This window comes from Polypterus senegalus, chromosome 17, assembly GCF_016835505.1.
Source record: "Polypterus senegalus isolate Bchr_013 chromosome 17, ASM1683550v1, whole genome shotgun sequence".
Classification (NCBI taxonomy): Eukaryota; Metazoa; Chordata; class Cladistia; order Polypteriformes; family Polypteridae; genus Polypterus; species Polypterus senegalus.
Window position 1 is genome coordinate 19,184,250 of NC_053170.1, and position 17,390 is coordinate 19,201,639.

At 42.7% G+C, this 17,390-nt stretch overlaps 1 protein-coding gene across 3 annotated transcripts in view; it reads right to left on the reverse strand.

Moving 5' to 3' along the window:
- Positions 1 to 1,983: 1,983 nt before the first annotated feature.
- The window catches only part of med1 (mediator complex subunit 1), a 31,763-nt gene continuing 16,356 nt past the window's right edge, over positions 1,984 to 17,390 (reverse strand). For 2 of the 3 annotated variants that reach the window (XM_039739361.1, XM_039739360.1), the window contains exons 8-16: positions 16,457 to 16,530; positions 16,261 to 16,371; positions 15,894 to 16,008; positions 15,663 to 15,787; positions 14,827 to 14,945; positions 14,112 to 14,313; positions 6,640 to 6,735; positions 6,401 to 6,506; positions 1,985 to 6,186 (exon numbers count right to left, since the gene is read on the reverse strand). In XM_039739361.1, coding sequence (XP_039595295.1) covers positions 2,373 to 6,186; positions 6,401 to 6,506; positions 6,640 to 6,735; positions 14,112 to 14,313; positions 14,827 to 14,945; positions 15,663 to 15,787; positions 15,894 to 16,008; positions 16,261 to 16,371; positions 16,457 to 16,530 — 4,762 coding nt within the window. In that variant the 3' untranslated portion in view covers positions 1,985 to 2,372. Of the gene's footprint in view, positions 6,187 to 6,400; positions 6,507 to 6,639; positions 6,736 to 14,111; positions 14,314 to 14,826; positions 14,946 to 15,662; positions 15,788 to 15,893; positions 16,009 to 16,260; positions 16,372 to 16,456; positions 16,531 to 17,390 lie in introns of all 3 variants that reach the window. The other variant, XM_039739359.1, reaches the window with a different exon arrangement.

Below are 17,390 nucleotides of genomic sequence, written 5' to 3' on the forward strand. Positions count from 1 at the left end.
TCCCCATTGAGAACTTGTGGTCGATCCTCAAGAAGCGGGTGGACAAACAAAAACCCACCAATTCTGACAAACTCCAAGCATTGATTATACAAGAATGTGCTGCCATCAGTCAGGATTTGGCCCAGAACTTGATTGGCAGCATGTCAGGGCAAATTACAGTGGTCTTGAAAAAGAAAGAAGGGCCAACACTGCAAATGTTGACTCTGTGCATAAACTTCATGTCATTGTCAATAAAAGCCTTTGAAACTTCTGAAATGCTTGTAATTCTACTCCAGTACAAACTCTGTGAACACCAGTACTTGTGTCATTCTCAAAACGTTTGGCTATGACTATACTCCCGACATCAATCCAAGTGGCTCTGATTGAGCTCAAATAAGCTCAGTTAAAGTTTGGCTGTTCCTGTAGGATTATTCTGAAATCCTCAGGGTTGCAACATAACTCTAGAAGCCATGGTCCGAAAACAGCTTTTAAAATGTGAATGGGGTCTCATCACTGAATGGTATCAGTCAGGACAGGGGTACAAAAAATGCATCCAAAGCATTAAACATCCCATGGAGCACAGTGAGGACAGTGATCAACAAGTGGAAAAACTATGGCTGTACCAAGATCAGGACCTCCCTCCTCCAACACTGACGAGAACACAATGAGAAAAGTGGTCAGGGCGGCCACCAAGAGGCCAACATGAACATTCAAAGATCTGCAGGATTTCCTGGCAAGTATCGGTTGTTCCGTACATGTGACGACAATCAGTTGTATTCTTTAGATCTCTGGGTTGTGGGGTTGGGCAGCAAGACGAACGCCTGTTCTCACAAAGAAAAGCATCCAAAACCGGCTAAACTTTGCAAAAAAGGCACAGCCAGTCTCCCACAGCCATGGGGAAAAATAAAATATAGTCCGACAAGGTGAACTATATGGCCATAACTCCAAAAGGTATGTTTGGTTCAAAAACAACACAGCAGCACATCATCAAAAGAACACCATAGGCACTGTGAAGTATGAGGGAGGGAGCGTCATGCTTCAGGGCTGCCCTGGAACTGGAGCTTTAGTCACAGTGGATGGAATCATGAAGAGCTCCAAGCATCAGTCTATTTTGACACAAACCTTTCAAACATCTGCTAGGAAGCTGAAGACGAAGACAAACTTCACTTGTCATCATGACAACGACCCAAAGTATACACCACAATCAACAAAGCAATGGCTTCATCAAGGGAGGATGGATGCTCTGGAATGGCCCAGCCAGAGCCCACCCAGACCTGTGGGGTGACCTGACGAGAGACGTGCACAGCAGATGCCCACGTATTTTGACAGATCTGGAAATGTTTTGCATGGAGGAGTGGGCAAAAATCACCAAGTCTAGATGTGCTAAACTGATCGACTCTTTCCCAAAAAGACGGAGTGCTGTAATAAAATCAAAAGGTGATATAACTAAACATTCATTTAGGGGGGTCTGCACACTAATGCTGCCAGGTTTTTATAGGATTCCCCTCCCCCCTTTTTTCACTAAACAGTTTCTGATTTATTTTCACCTTCTTTGTATATTTTTCCTTTTGCAATAAAGGTAGAATACGTTGTGACGGGATTTCTCTTGGTTTCATTTTTCTGTCACACAAAACCTGCCATTTTGGCAGAGGTGTGCAGACTTTTTTATATCCCATGGAAATGCTGACCACCTTGCAGAGATCAGCTTTCTCTCGGACACTAAAGAGACTTGTTTCTGTTAGTCAGTGTCAAAACGCCAAATTCAATCCACTGGGGTCCATTGTTGTGTTAACAATAAATTGTAAAGAGCCCAGGGAGGTGAATTCTTTTTTACAGCCACTGTACAAAATTAGGACCACAGGTTAATCCCCTTTAAGGTTCAGACTCAAGACTTTTTGATCACCTCTTGTCTACATTTGTTTTTACCGAACTTTTATCTTTTTTTTTTTTAACTTTAAACCTTTTTTTTTATTAAAGAAAGAAAAAAAAAAACAATCAAATATTTAAATGACAAACATATTGCATCTCAACAGCAATGTTAAAAGCAATAAAAAGAATTAAAGAAATTTAAAAACACTAAAATACCGTAACTAAAAACGTCACTGTTGTTGTCCAGTTCCCTTTTAAATGGCTCCTGTGCACAGCTCAAGGATGAACGCCATGGCACTGAGAAGCCTTGTGATTGGCAGAGCAAACCTTCCATGGCGCTCCAATACTGTTAGGCTAACCACTCAGTCCATGAAGCATCAACCATCCATTTTTGTGGGATAGAAGGGGACTAAAAAAAAAAAAAAAAGGAGAAATTGGGAATTCTGAAGCAAAACTCCAGGCCACCACCGTTTTCCTTCTCGAGCAGCTCTCTGCCATCAAGATTCTTGTTTCAGTGTTCAGTCCTACTTGCCAAGGAAGGAGTCCAGATTTCCAGTCAGTGCCGAATCCATGAGGTCATCATCCTCGCTCCTTAGGTACCCTGGGCTGGGACGGGATGGCCGTTCAGAACCCAGCAGTGACAGGGAAGCGTCACCCGATGTGATTGGGGACTTGGACCAGCCGTCTGACTTTAGGCTGTGGCCGAATGAGGACTTTTTCTTCTCGCGCTCCTTGTCCCTCTCCTTGTCTCGTTCCCTGTCCCGTTCCTTGTCTCGATCTTTCTGCTTCTTCTTCTCTTTCTTGTGCTTCTTGTGCTTCTCGCTGCCTGTGCTGTACTCGTGTTGCTGCTGTTGTTGCTGCTGCAGTGGCCGTAGCGAGTGGTCGTCATCAGAGCTAGGGCTGTTTTGGTGTGACTTCTCGGCAACTGAGCTACTCCCGGACTCGCTTTCGCTGTCGTTGTTCTGAGGAGTGTAGCCAGGAGACTTGCTATGACTCGGGGAGCAGCGCTCATGTTTGGGGGTGGAGCCACTGAAAAGAGGGGAGCCGTACGCCTTAGAGGTGGAAAGCTGTGGCCGGAGTCCATCAGCCGTTACATCTCCGGGCTTCTGCAGAGTCACCTTAGCTTTAATGCTGGGCGAGCCACCATCTGGTTTGCTGATGATAATTTTGGCCACTCCGGTGCTACCCACGTTTTTAGAGTCCAAAGACTTTTTGTCACCAGATCCTCCACTCGACACAGATACTTTGGATTTGTCCTTATCATTCTTCTCCCTCTTCCCAGAGGAGTAGTCCCCTCCTTGGCCTGTGGCTAGATTATGTTTAGAGCTCATGCCATGCTGAGATGATGGTGCCATGCCAGAGGGTACACCACCGTCTCCTCCTTCCTCGGGTCCTACCGAAGTCCCAACTCCATGCTTCAGTTTGTCAATGACAGCAGTCAGTGATGGCTTCTTGTTTCTGCTAGGAGACTTTCCTTTTGCATTTGGGTTGGTGCCCCCACCTCCAGCACCATATTGGGACTGTGATCCAGTTGAGAATGAGGAGGAACTAGACGAAGAGCTAGAGGTGGACGAAGTAGATGAAGAACTGGAGGATGATGTGCTTCCTGTTTGCTTTTGGGACCCTAGCCCACTGCCAGAAGATTTTGAACTGCTCCCACCTCCTGTACCAGATATATGGGACCCCCCAGATCCGATTGGTGACTTCGCTTTAGAGGATGGGGGCGTTCCTGGTACTTGCTGCTGCTTCATTGGAGAAGACAGTTTATCAGAACTACTCGTGCCACTGCTACTCCTGGAGTGGGATGGCGAGATGCTTGGCTTCCCTAATGTGGGGTTAATGAGAGAGGCAGGCGGTTTGCCCCCTTGTGGTTTAATCTTACTGCCACCTGCCCCCCCTGTACTGCTCAATCCGTGTTTAGCCACAGGGGAAGAACCAGGCTTGCCTCCACCTAGAGAGGCAGCTTTAGATAAAGAGTTCCCCCCCATGGTGTTGCCGCTTACCCCTGAAGAATACATTCCACTAGACCCCCCGCTCGCTCCCCCTTGTGTCAGGGAGCTCTCAGATTTACCGCTTTTAGTTTTGCTCGAGGAAGAGGAGGAGGAATGGGAGTGGTGACTTTTACTACCTCCTCCTCCTCCCCCACTTCCACTGCCCCCCCCAGAGCTACTTGAGGTGTACCCGCTATGGGAAGAGGTCTTCACTCCAGCCAGAGTTCCTTTTGGGATCTGGATGGTAATTTTAGGGATGGGGGGAGTTGCACCTCCAGCTCCTGTAACTCCTCCAGGGGGAGTCTGTGACCTGCCGGAGGTCCCTGGAGATTTTGATCCACCGCTAGTCCCACTAACACTGGCAGGAGGAGTGAAAGGGCGACTTGCAGAACTGTGGGAAGGAGACTTCCCCTCAGGGTCAATCTTCTTTCGCTTTGCTGCCTTTTCTTTACTCTTACCATCGCTAGACGGAGTGCGGCTACGCTTTCCCTTGGCCTCAGAAGACAGGCCTCCACCGGCCATGCAGGAGCCTCCTAGGCTTCCCGCGCCATTCCCATCTTTGCAGCTAACCCCTCTCATCTGCTGCTGAAGCTGTTTACTGGACTTTGAGGAGTCCCCCTTTCCAAATTCTCCATCCAGAATCCCACTGCCTCCACCTGACCCGCCTATCATGGACATCGATGGGCTCTGATTTCCACCAGCATGAGCTAAAGGAGGCTCCCCTACATCTGAACTTGACATGAGACTCCCTAAAGGGGGCTTACCACCACCTCCACTTCCCCCAAATACATTCATTTCAAAAGGGTCCTTCATTGAAGAATCTGGAAGGTGATGCTGCCCCTGACTGGGGTTTTGAGGAATTGGTGTTGACTGTGCACCTGACTGAGACTGTGAGACTCCACTACTGTATGACTTGGGCAGTTCCAGGTCTCCATCTCCACTGTGACTGCTTTCATCAAAGTAGTTTTGTGGGAAACCCTGACTGTGCAGTAGCTCAGGATTGAAATCTGTGTCTGCGAAGAAATTATTAGATGATGAGTCACTGTTGGGTGTAGTGGCTGTAGCAGCCTCTGCCAGAAGGTCAGCTGGATCTGTGGCAAAAGGATTTTCATTGCTGCCTGCAGCAAAAACATCAGTGTCAAACAGTGTGCTGCCCTGCCCTGAGCTTGAAGAGTCTCTGACGGGTGTACCCAGCGTCCCGCTGTCATCACCACCTATGCTCCCAGCATGAGTGTGAACGTGGCTGCCTCCTACACCAGAAATCTTTGAAGTCTGTTCAGCAATATCTGACAGGATGTCATTCACATCTGCACCAATGCTGTCCGAGCTGGAGAGTCTAACCATCCTGCCTTGTGGGGCAAGTCCATGTGAGGCATGTGGGTGTGAAGGTAAGGAGTGATGATAGGTTGGGGCCACACCACCCACAACCACTCCTGCAGGAGGGGTACCGCATTGGCTCGGGGCAGGGGTGATGTTGTGAGGAGTGTCTAAACCATCTCCAGGTATGCCAACGTCAAAAATTGGGTTTTGTGAAGCATCAACATCCATAGAAAACAATTCTCTGTGAAAGTCATCCTCGGTTTGGTGCTGAGGCTTGTTCAGACACATGCCACCATTTCCACTTTTGTCTGACATGGAAGCAGAGGCCCGTGGGCGCTTTTTTTTGGGCTTACTACCAGAAGCAGTGGGTGCTCCAGATGGATCAGTCAGAGGAGAACCTGCAGAATTCTGTCTTTCCAAATTGCTTGATCCATATAAGCCGGAGAAATCTTGAGCGGGATTGTCTTTTAGGAGATTCATAAGCATGGGATGGTTCTTGGTATTGCTGGCAGGAGAGGACACTGGAGGCGGTGTGAGATGAGGTTGAGCTGAAGATGGAGGAGGAGTAGGACTAGACCCTACACTGCCTGTGATCTGCAGAAGACTAGTGAGGATTGGATTTTGGGTGACTTTGTTGAAGTCATCTGTATGTGCTGGCACTCCACTCACAGGATTGGAGCTTTCCCCTGGTCCAGAACCACTTCCTAGACTTGGCCCACCTCCTGTGCTTCCTACTCCAGCAGCCTGGCGATCTTTCAGACCCAACCCCATGTCAAATAAAGTGATCGGGCCCAAAAAAGAATTTCCACCACTGCCACAACTTCCTCCAGGGGTGCCTAGCTGGCTGTTTCCAGTTCCACCACTCCCACCGGTGCCCATGCTATACTCGGGGCTTCCAGTGTGTGGTAAACGACTTTTTGGTATTGCATCCACAGTCTCAGCAATAAGGGATAAAGCTGGTGTGTCGGCTTGTATTGTCTCAGCCTTCCGACGAATAGCACGCATTGTTACAGGGATGGACATGCACCTAGACATAGAGGAAAAAAGAAATATGAGAACCATGGGTGAAGATGAGATGGAAGATGCCAAAAAGAAGGCACAAAGGAAAAGAGATAAAAACAAAAACCGTGGTCAGTTATGAGATGAAAAAAAAAAGTGGACACAGAAGCAAAAAAATAAATAGGAGAACCATTAGGGAAATGATACGATAAAGGAAGAACAACACAAAAAAGTATTCCTACCTCTCCACCACTTTGGTAATAAAGTCATCAGTACAAATAAGGGCATCTGACAACCCTTTGTAGAGCTTGCAGTACACCCGATGAGAATCCATGACATCCATAACCACTAAAGGGCAAGAGGAGAAAAGACAACAGGGGTGAGACTCTTTGAGCAGCTACCATGATCTACCTACTTTGCCATCAATGGTCACAAGATAGAATTTACAGTTCAAGCATCGAATGACAGTGGAAATACTCACCACAGACTAGGGATTCATTGACAGGGTGCTGAAAGGAAATGCTGAAGCTCGTGTCTGTGAGCGGACACACCTCAAACTGGAGGAGGCCGGGAGAATCTTGATATGGGAAAGAAACGGTAAACTACTGATTAGACTTATTGAAAGACTGCACTGATTTTTCCCTAGTTGTTGTGCCCATATCACTTTTTTCTTTGCAATTTATACGCACTAGGGTTTAATTTAAAATAACATGCTAGTAAGAAAAAATGCTTGCCCTGTCAGCTGTAGCTTAAAACACTATATAAACGTCTAATCTTGTTCACTATGGAGTCCCTGGTAATGGATCACATTAGCAGATATGTACACAAATATCCCAGGAGTGTAACAAAGCCATTTCATTTAATTTATAGGGGGCTGCAGCCTATCCCAGTTACACTGGAGAAAAGGCAGGAGTATCAGTTCATTGTAGGTCTCACTCAGTAGCAAATCCATGGGACCAGTTTAAAGCTGTCAACTAACTTAACATGAACATCTTTGGGTAAAAAACATCAGTACATGAGGGGAAAAAAAAAACTACACAGACATGGGTGCAAGTGCAAAAACCACACACATGCCACAACTAGGCAAGACTCAAAACTTAAACATCAGAAGTGCAAGGAGACGACAGTACTGCAGCACCACTGCTGCACGTGCAAGCAAACATTCAGTGATTATTAATTACAAATTAAAGTACTCTCTGCTTACTGGTAATAAAAAAGCCTCCTTTAAAAGGTGCTCAGCACTTTCAACTAATCAAATGGGTCTGATTAATGCAAGTCAAGCAAACTTCATTTATAAAGCACATACAACAGCCAAAATTGAACCAAAGTGCTGTACAAAAAAGGGTAAAAGAAGCAACTAAAAATGTATATATGCACCACAAAACTGCAAACTTAACCAACCATTACATAAAAGATAAACTCAAAATACATACCCTCATGCAGACATATTTATAATCATGAATGTACATGAGCTAACATATACAAACATACTGTCAACCTCTTGCAGGGTCAAATGCCAGCAGGAAGACATAAGTCTTTAAAGACAACTTAAAAATGGTCAGTGTTGGATTGGAATTAATATACAGTAATAAGGCAAGCCATTCCAAAGAAAAGGAGTAGCCACTGCAAAAGTGAACAACAAGCATTCAGCATGGAAGTGTCACAGCCATCTCCAGTTTTAGTAAAAACTCTCCGGCAGGGGTCTCCAACCTTCCCAAGAAGAGCTACTTTTACAGAATGAAAATGGCCGAGAACTACTCATGTTTTCTAACATTTATTCTCATAGCTTATTTCAACCCAAACACACGGAATAAGCTTGTTTTGCCCAAACATTTACAAAATGTTGGTGTCCACAACTCACATTTTGCATTACAACATCAGAAAAAAATATTTATTTCGCCTGCAAGTGCATTTTGTATGTCTGTATGCATTTTCTAGTGTATCTCACACTATTGAATTAAAACATGAATGCTGTCAAAACAAAACATTGCAATTCCAAATACACAGATATTCCTTACTTATTCATTTGTCATTTTGTTCCATGTAACTGTTTCACTTTATTCACATGTAAATGGTAAAATGTCCTGAAAATGTCTCTTTATTATAAAAAAAAATCCTGGAGAGAAACAGTAGAGCGACGAGACGTGATCTTCACGTTAAGATCACGGAAGACACTTAAAAGACCTGCGATACTAAAGAGATTGGCCACGGAGCGTCTCGTGGAGACCTTAAACATGAGACTTTGTGCCAGGAGATTGACCCAGGAATACCTTGCAATGACGTAGAACATGTGATTCTTGCAAAACACACCCCACTTACAACCAAATAAGAACACGGGCATCTACACACTCAGTCATGTTTTGGCTTTGAGCACACACAGATCTAGGGCTCTCAGCGCATATAAAGTGTATAAGGACAATACGTTATAAATGAAACGTTGATGACTAAGCGAAGAAGAAAGCAGCGCGGAGAAAAGAGACACAAAAGTGTTGGAGAGACAAAAAAGAAAAAGAATAATCTAAGTGCAAATTCAGAAAACAAGGAAAGGAATTGTCAGCCCGGAACAAGTGGAACTGGAAAAAAGCACGTCCAATCTGGACGTTGGCGCTATACACATGCAGAGCACGTTAGAGATTATGAAAGAAGTAGAATTTGAAAGGCTCAAAAACAAAATGATGGGGCGATACACATGTGGAGAAAGTTAAAGAATATGAAAGTAGGAAAATTCGAAAATATAAAGGAAAAGAAAGTAAAGATCGCAGTAGCGCAAACGGAAATTATTACTCAAAAAAGGGAAAATAATCACCATGGACCAGGTGTCATTGAAACAAAAGCAGGACAAAGCCAGGTCAGAAATAAAAGACAGAGTAAAATGTCATAAAGAGGTTAAAAAAACAAGGGGGCCAAACACATGCAGAGCAGGTTAGAGATAATGAAAACTGGAATTCAAAAGACTCAAAAAACGTAGGTGCGAAACACATGCAGAGCAAGATACAAAATATAAAAGCAGCAAACAACGACAGTATCAAAACAAAGAAAGTAAACATTGCATTAGTGCAAAGAAAGAGAAATTATTACTTGGAGAAATAACGAAAAGGTGAATAGAGATCAAATATATGGACACAGGTGATATGTCAGAAGTATGTAAATATTGTAAGGCTTTGAAGTTTAAGTCAGAGAATTTCAAAAATGGAGTTTACCACACATGCATTTATTGGTTGCTTTGCAAAAAAAATTATTAACTGCTGATGATGAAGATCGTTTTGTCTGTGCTGAAATTCCAAACAGAGAAACCTATCCTGAATCACGGTACAAAGTCATTAAACACGTCTCACTGACCTCATTAAAAAGATTCAGCACATTGGGACTCGAAAGATTCCAAATATTGTTTTAACAGAAGTTCTGAAATAAAAGTGAAACTAATGAAATAGCAACAATTCAAAGAAAAAAAAAACCTAAAAGTGTGTATCCGGAAAAACAAAAAAGGGGGTTGGTGAGTGAAGCGAGAAGGGGGTGAAGCCCCCTAGTTTGTTAAATTAACAATTCAAAGATCTAATCTTGTTCCATACTAGGATAACTAAAGATACATTTGAAATGCCAGTCCCTACTGACAAATACTTCACTCCATGTACGCTTTGTTATTACAAATTTTTTCTGCTATGTTTTTAATCAAATACTCAGGCAGTCTGCTCGCTTGTAAGTACCATTTTGAAAGGCATGTAAAGCAATCCAGCAAGACAACTACAGAGCCAACAAACTCCATTGGGGGGGTAGGGGGTGTCGCCCATGACCTAAAATCATGACACCTTAAGTTATACTTTATAATTTTATATACACATTGTAAAAGACAACTTCCAAGTGAAGAACAAATGCTTAAAAATTCAGAAACTTAATAGTAAAATAAAAACTGTTCGTTTTTATATTAATAGTAAAAATAGTATTAACAATAGTAAAAAAAAACTATTATACTAGAAGTCTAGCTCTATTCAATCACAATGCATGTTATTACTAAAGAATATCGGCTTTTAAATTAGTAGATGGTAAAGATTCAGCTATAAGGTGCTTTCAAGCAACCTACAAAGAAACTCTGAGAAAAAAAAACACTTGTCTGGCAATTTCAAAGGCACAAAGTAGTCAGAATACAGAGATTATTGTCACCAACTAGTGGAAGATGGTGGCACCCAGGTTTTTCCACATCAGACTGAATGCCCAATTAGAAAACAGCAGCAACTCTCATGGAGCTACAGGTCTTTGTCTGACTGACTGCTTGATGTTAGCATCTTACAGCCCAAAGTTTTCATATTTCTGGCCTGTTTCACATTGTGGCATAAACATGATGCACTGAGAAACGCAAAACACTGTGAACATTTTAAAAGCAAATGCAGAAATATTTTTTTTTACCTAAATTGGAAAATGCTTGATTAAAATCCAAATGCTACATCTTAACAGAGAATGATAACCCTACATGAAGGGGTGTTGAAGGCAGCCTTGTGTTAAGGGTGAGCATTTGCTCAGAAACAAAGATTAGATGGCGGTTAATACACAATATCCTACTTTATGGGAGAGTAGGTGTAAACTAATAAAGATTGGAAATGAAAAACATGATGTATGCCTTAAGAAAAAGAAATCTGATGTGTCATGTACATGACTTTTTATACCTGAACCAGTGATTTTGGCAGTAAAATATTCTTCTTCTTCTTTCGGCTGCTCCAGTTAGGGGTTGCCACAGCAGATCATCTTCTTCCATATCTTTCTGTCCTCTGCAGCTTATTCTGTTACACCCATCACCTGCATGTCCTTTCTCACCACATTCATAAACCTTCTCTTAGTCCTTCCTCTTCTCCTCTTGCCTGGCAGTTCTATCCTTAACATCCTTCTCCCAATATACTCAGCATCTCTCCTCTGCACATGTCCAAACCAACACAATCTCGCCTCTCTGACTTTGTCACCCAACCGTCCAGTTTGAGCTGACCCTCTAATGTCCTCATTTCTAATCTTATCCATCCTTGTCACACCTAATGCAAATCTTAACACCTTTAATTCTGCTACCTCCAGCTCTGTCTCCTGCTTTCTGGTCAGTGCCACCCTCTCCAACCCATATAACATAGCTGGTCTCACTACCGTCCTGTAGACCTTCCCTTTCACTCTTGCTGTCCGTCTGTCACAGATCACGCTTCTCCACCCATTCCACCCTGCCTGCACTCTCTTTTTTACCTCTCTTCCACAATCCCCAGTTAATATTTATTATGTGCAATGAAACTGAAAATGTTTTATTTTTACTAATGGTGGTGCACTGTGTACTGTAAACATACACACACACACACAAAATCAGCATATCTGTCTACAGCAAAAGTGATTTTGCTCATAACCATCTGCTTTTTTTTGCAAAAAGAATCCCATGTTTTAGGTTGCCTTGTCTAACTTCAGTCATCTATATATATAATTCACTAAGGCAAGACACCCATGGAAAGCACGCCAGAAGGGGCGTGGATTCACTAAGCTGCCGACAAGTAAGACGCCCATGGCGCACGCAGGAAGAAGCCACGCCCACCAACTCGCAGAAACACTCCCACCAACTCGGACGCGATGACACGGGAAAACCGGCGTCATTTATGTTCGTCTGTCGTAGAGTCCACATGCAACTCTGAGCCACGTTGACTGTTTATAGAGGCATGTTTCTCGCGGAAGTGAATCGCTATATGCAGCGTGTAAAACAGTTTGCGAGGGGTATCCCTTGGGATCCTTAAAAAAATCCTTTAAAACTGAAGTTAAAACACAATGAAGCAAGCAGTCTTTAAAAACCAATAAGCCCTGTGCCTCTGTTTCATTACCGTCTCACCTGCTTCACCAATGCAGGCCCTGCAACAGTCGACATGCTCCCTCAGCAGCTGACCTTCTCTGTGCCTGACCGGTTCACACAGAGGCAGCGCGAGAGAAAGCCGCGCACACACATAGGCAGCGCCAGAGACAGACAGAGGCACACACACAGGCTGCTGGTGGGCGGCTCTCCGTGAGTTTCTCTTGCGAGCGTGCACATGACCAGGTGGTGTGTATGTTTCGAGAATGAGGGTGGACGCGGCATGTGACCGGGCACATGACCAGGCAGTGTGTATGCTTCAAGTGCGAGGGTGGACGCGACAGGACCATCTAGGAAAAATCATGTCGTGGATGTGAATCGCTGTATGTGGCGTGTAGAACAGTTTGCGAGGGGTGTCCCATGGTCTTACAGTTGGTGGGCGGGTCTCTGTTGGTTGCTCTTGCGAGTGGGCACATTACCAGAGAGTGTGTATGGTTCGAGAGCGTGGGTGGACGCGACAAAACCATCTAAGAAGAATCACATTTGTCGCAGATGTGAATCATTGTATGCGGTGTGTGAAACAGTTTGTCGCGAATGTGAATCGCTGTATGCAGCGTGTAAAATGCTGTATTGTATGTTGCCCTCTCCAGTTACATCTTTTCATTGTCCTACAGTCGTATCCTCAAAACCAACCCCATTTGGACAACTGTGTCTTTCAGGAGGTGCTCACCCATTAATACATAATTATGAGGCGTATGCTATGCCGCGGGTTGGCTAGTATATAATAATAATTGATTATTTTATAACATACCTTAGTTCACACTGATTCTGCCAACACTTGTGCTTAGACCAAAGATAGGAAGTTGTCTGTCCATAGTCATGTTAAGGACAAAATCAGTCACAGAAGTACTGGTTTTCTTTGTTTTGGGTTTTCTTTGTTGTCGCCCACCCCCCCAGTCTTTCTGATTTCTTAATTCTAATTCCTCTTGGTTTTGTTATAGTTGGCACTTCATAAAACCTGTTTCTTGGGGCTAGATTTCATATAAATTTGCATTACCTGTTTATTTTTACTTTCATTTTTTCAAAGTCTATCTTTTATCATCACAACTACTCTCTTAATTTTTGACCATTAATGATAAGAGATAAACTTCAGGCAGGTAATATACCGTAGTGTTTAGAACATTGGATTTCCAACCTCACTTTGTAAAGTCCTTTAACCTCCCTGCACTCCAATTATTTAAAAAGGGTTGTAAAGAACTGTATTGCACCCTGACTTTATAAGTAACACTGTACAGTATAAAGGAGTTTAGCAAATATTCAGTCAATTGTATGTTATAACAAGATAATGACTCTGGAATATAGCCTGAGTGGCCCTGGCATGGCTGAAAAATAAGCCAACATTCTTGAAGTTCTGACCATCTGAAAATCTGAGGAATTACATCAAGAGTGTCCACAGTATCCTGGCAATATGATTGCATGCTAACAGTAAAGAGAAACTGGCAGACATTGACATTTGCAAGTGTTCTCTGTTGACAAAAATCTAAGAAAAAAGGCTGGATTATTTAGCCAGAATACAGTCTTTTTTAATTTTGAATTGATTCCCTTAAAGTATGAACATTTGGTTTTTCACATAATGATCCTTAAATTAGACTAGCCAAAAAATGATTATTTTGAAAGGTTGTATGAATGTTCTATAGGCACTGATTGCACCCAAAACAGGAAAAAAAAAACCACACACACACAAAATCATCTCTGAAATGTGATAAACCAAACCTGGCAATGCTGCTCCTAAACAACGTACTGCCCACCATCTGAAAGCAGCTTAATTTTACACAGGTGTCAATAGTACCTCATCACCACTGGGGCTGCTCTTTCCTATTTGCCCAGAAAAAAGCTCTCGTTGATACCAGCTTGACTTAATCTTAATTGACACATCATAAGGCAATGAGATTATGTGGATTTTAATGAAGCTAAATTCATTACTTACAAGCTGTATTCTCTGCACAGTAAGAAAATCCAAGGAGTAAGCACACACCTGCTTGACACTATAGACTGGATATGCTATATTAATTTAAACCCATCTTGTTTTTCTGTGTACAATGAAAAAGAAAAATTGGGTGTGCTTGTAAATATTGAAAGACATTACCACTACTTACCATCTTTGAGAACAGTGCGCTTGACACAGCTACCAATCAGCGTGTTGTATGTTGCCTGATGGCGGATCAGATCCAGCAGTCCAGGAACCTGTGCTGGGTGACGGAATGGAATCTTCGACAGGAGTGTCCCTTGCAGACATTGACCATTATGCACTGGCGCATCACTGTTCAAGAAGTAGCAGTGCTGTTGTCCTGGCAAAGACTGCGGAAAAGTAGTGTCAGGGTGGTAAGAATATATACTTTTTTAATGAGAGGACTCTTAGCCCATATCAGCTAGAGAGAGAGAGAGGGAGAGAGAGAGGAACATAAGCAGTGGAAAGAAAAAACAAAACGAAACAAGAGGCATGAAAATGGGAGGCCATGAGTGGAGCAAGGGAGGAGAAAGAGGGTGAAAGGTAACAAAGGGTATAAATGAAAAGAGAGGAAATGGTTCAAAAGAAAATTAGGAACGGAAAGAGACAGGAAAGTAAAAAGTTGCATGTCAGGAAACACAACAGATAAGCTGATGGGAGGGTAAGGATAATATGACTAAAATGAGAACTAAAATATGGAAAATAAATGAATAAATGAAAAACAGATAAAGCAAGGAGCAATCAGGAAAGAAAGGGAGGTAAAAGAGAGATGGGTCACATAAGGCTTGAACAGAAACAGTGAAAGGCGGTAAGTGAAAACATTTCAGAAGGAAAGAGTAGAGAGACAACAACTAAGAACTTACAGCATAGAAACGCATGCCATGTGCTGAAAGTGGTGGGCCGCCTTCCTCTTGTAATTTGCACTGAGTAATGAGTTCATACAAAGGTGTCCGGGATGGGGCCAAGTCAGGAATGGGAATTCCTGTTAGAAAAGTGTTTTGAGAATATGAACATATTGTAAAGGATGACAGATCTGAAAGGAGCCTGGAAGTACAGTCTGTTAAAAATTACATTCAACAATTACATAAGCTGTATTTAAAGTACATAAAGAGTAACCAGAAGGGTTTGCGATTGCTCCCTTTTTATGAAGGAAGCTTTAAACATAGACACTAGAGAGATAATACTATAATAGAGGTGTAGGATACTGGGAGGTTAAGCATAATTCTCCCAAGTACAGCTGGGAGCATTGCAGACATTGCCCTATATGCGGGCTTCCATTAAAGTGCTGGCTAAAAATCTCTGGCACTACCCACACTTGGCAGGTGAACACTGTAGTGGGTAGCAGGAAGCCACATATGAGAAAAAGAGTCTCCCAGCTACCATCTCATATAATGAGGAACTTCTGCTTCACTACATAATGTCCCCCATCATCTTTCTGTTATAGAATAACCCCCTTAGCATACTTCCAACATAAATAAGGAACATATCTACTCCTTCTTTTAAAGGTTTACTTACACCGTCATGGTTATTATCCAAGTAAAAATATTACCAAAGTAATTTTAAACAGACCATCATCGGCCTGACTATTACACCATACCTCCTGAAATATTGATCATTCAAGGCTCCAAATGGATCCTCCCTTGCAATAACTACCAAACCTTTTATCCCCACTAAACTGCCACCCAGCTTTGGGGCATACCTGTGCAGCTCTCTAGCTTCTGTATAAATGCTGAAGAAAAGGGTATTGGTTGCTGAAGCTTCAGAAGAAAACAGGCTGGCAGATCAACACAGTTTGAGTTGGTGACGGAAGAAAAAGATGGTGTTCTATGGACAAAATGAACACATTCAGAGAAAATGAGAACCTGGGACAGCTAAAGGAATAAGACAAAGCTGTCAGGCAATCCCCTATGCTCCCTGGTTCTGGACTTACCCTTTGTTGTCTACAGGATGTGAACCAGTGATCAGTGGTGCAATGGGAAGCTTGTACATAGATGAAACCCCTTCAATCGTCACTGACACGTTCAAGCCCAGAGATCGTGGGACTGCTGGCAGGAGGAGTTATACAAACACACTGAACAGTAAAATCACACCCCAGAAAACAAAATTTTAACATCCTAGTACATGGCTTCACAAATCCTGGTTTTCCAGCTAAAACCCACAACAGACACCACAAGCTAATTAACAAATTTTAGACATCTTCCTTCTTTTAACCTAAAACTAGATGCAGGTGATCTGAGACCATAAGTAACTAAATGTCAAACCTAAAAAGTATCAATGGACACAGTACTGCAGCTTACCATTGACATTAACATCACTCAGCTGAAGGAGAGCCCCAGTTCCTTCTTCAAGCATATCACAGGCTAACACATCGGATGGAGACACATAACATTTGAGATTCATCAAATGACCTGTATGAAGCACAAATTAACAGTTCTCAAAACATAATCTAATAAAGTCGCCAGCGTATAGAGGTTGTACAGATTTACTACATACCTCCACACCGAGGAGTCAGAAGTCCTACGCTGCCATGAAGTATGGTGTATAAAGTACTGCCACTGGTTGCCAACCTATAAGACATAAAAATGTATGAGCTACATTATTTAAAAGAAATAAAATGTGAGAAGATGGAAGGAGGAGAAGCACTGATGATTATCAGTTTGCAGGGATATTAGAATCAATTTAAGGATAATGCAGAAATTAGAAAAGCAAAAACAGAATCCATTATGGCAAATTAACTAATACCATAGGAAGCAACAGACCATTAGAGTGCAAGAAACAAAATTAACAGAAATGAACAACAGAATAATCCTATGAGCATCGCAAACAATACTGTGAAGAAGCACAAGCATTGCAACAAGTCTATTCTTGGTACACAAAAGCATGTGCAAGTAAAACAGACAAATAAGCAAATAACAGCTGGTTGCACCACCAATGAAGCCAGTTTATCAGTAAACGATAAAGGAGAAGTAAATGTGACCCTTTGAAGTACAGTGGGTGCAAGATTTGGCATAAAACAGAACCTCATCAGTAGGACAGTGCCTGGTCTGATGAGTCTTAATTTCTGCTGCAACATTCGGATGGCAAGTTCAGAATTTGGCGTCAACAACATTAAAGCATGGATCCATCCTGCCTTGTATCAAATGTTCAGGCTGATGATGGTGGTATAATAGTGTGGGTAATTTGTTCTCGGCATACTTTGGGCCCCTTAGTACCAATAGAGCATCGTTTAAATGCCACTGCCTACCTGAGTATTATTGCTAACCATGTCCATCCCTTTATGACCACAGTGTGCCCATCTTCTGATGGCTACTTCCAGCAGGATAAAGGCACCATGTCACAAAGATCAAATCATCTCAAACTGGTTTCTTGAAAATGACAATGAATTCACTGCACTCAAATGGCAGATCCCCATCCAATAGAGCACCTT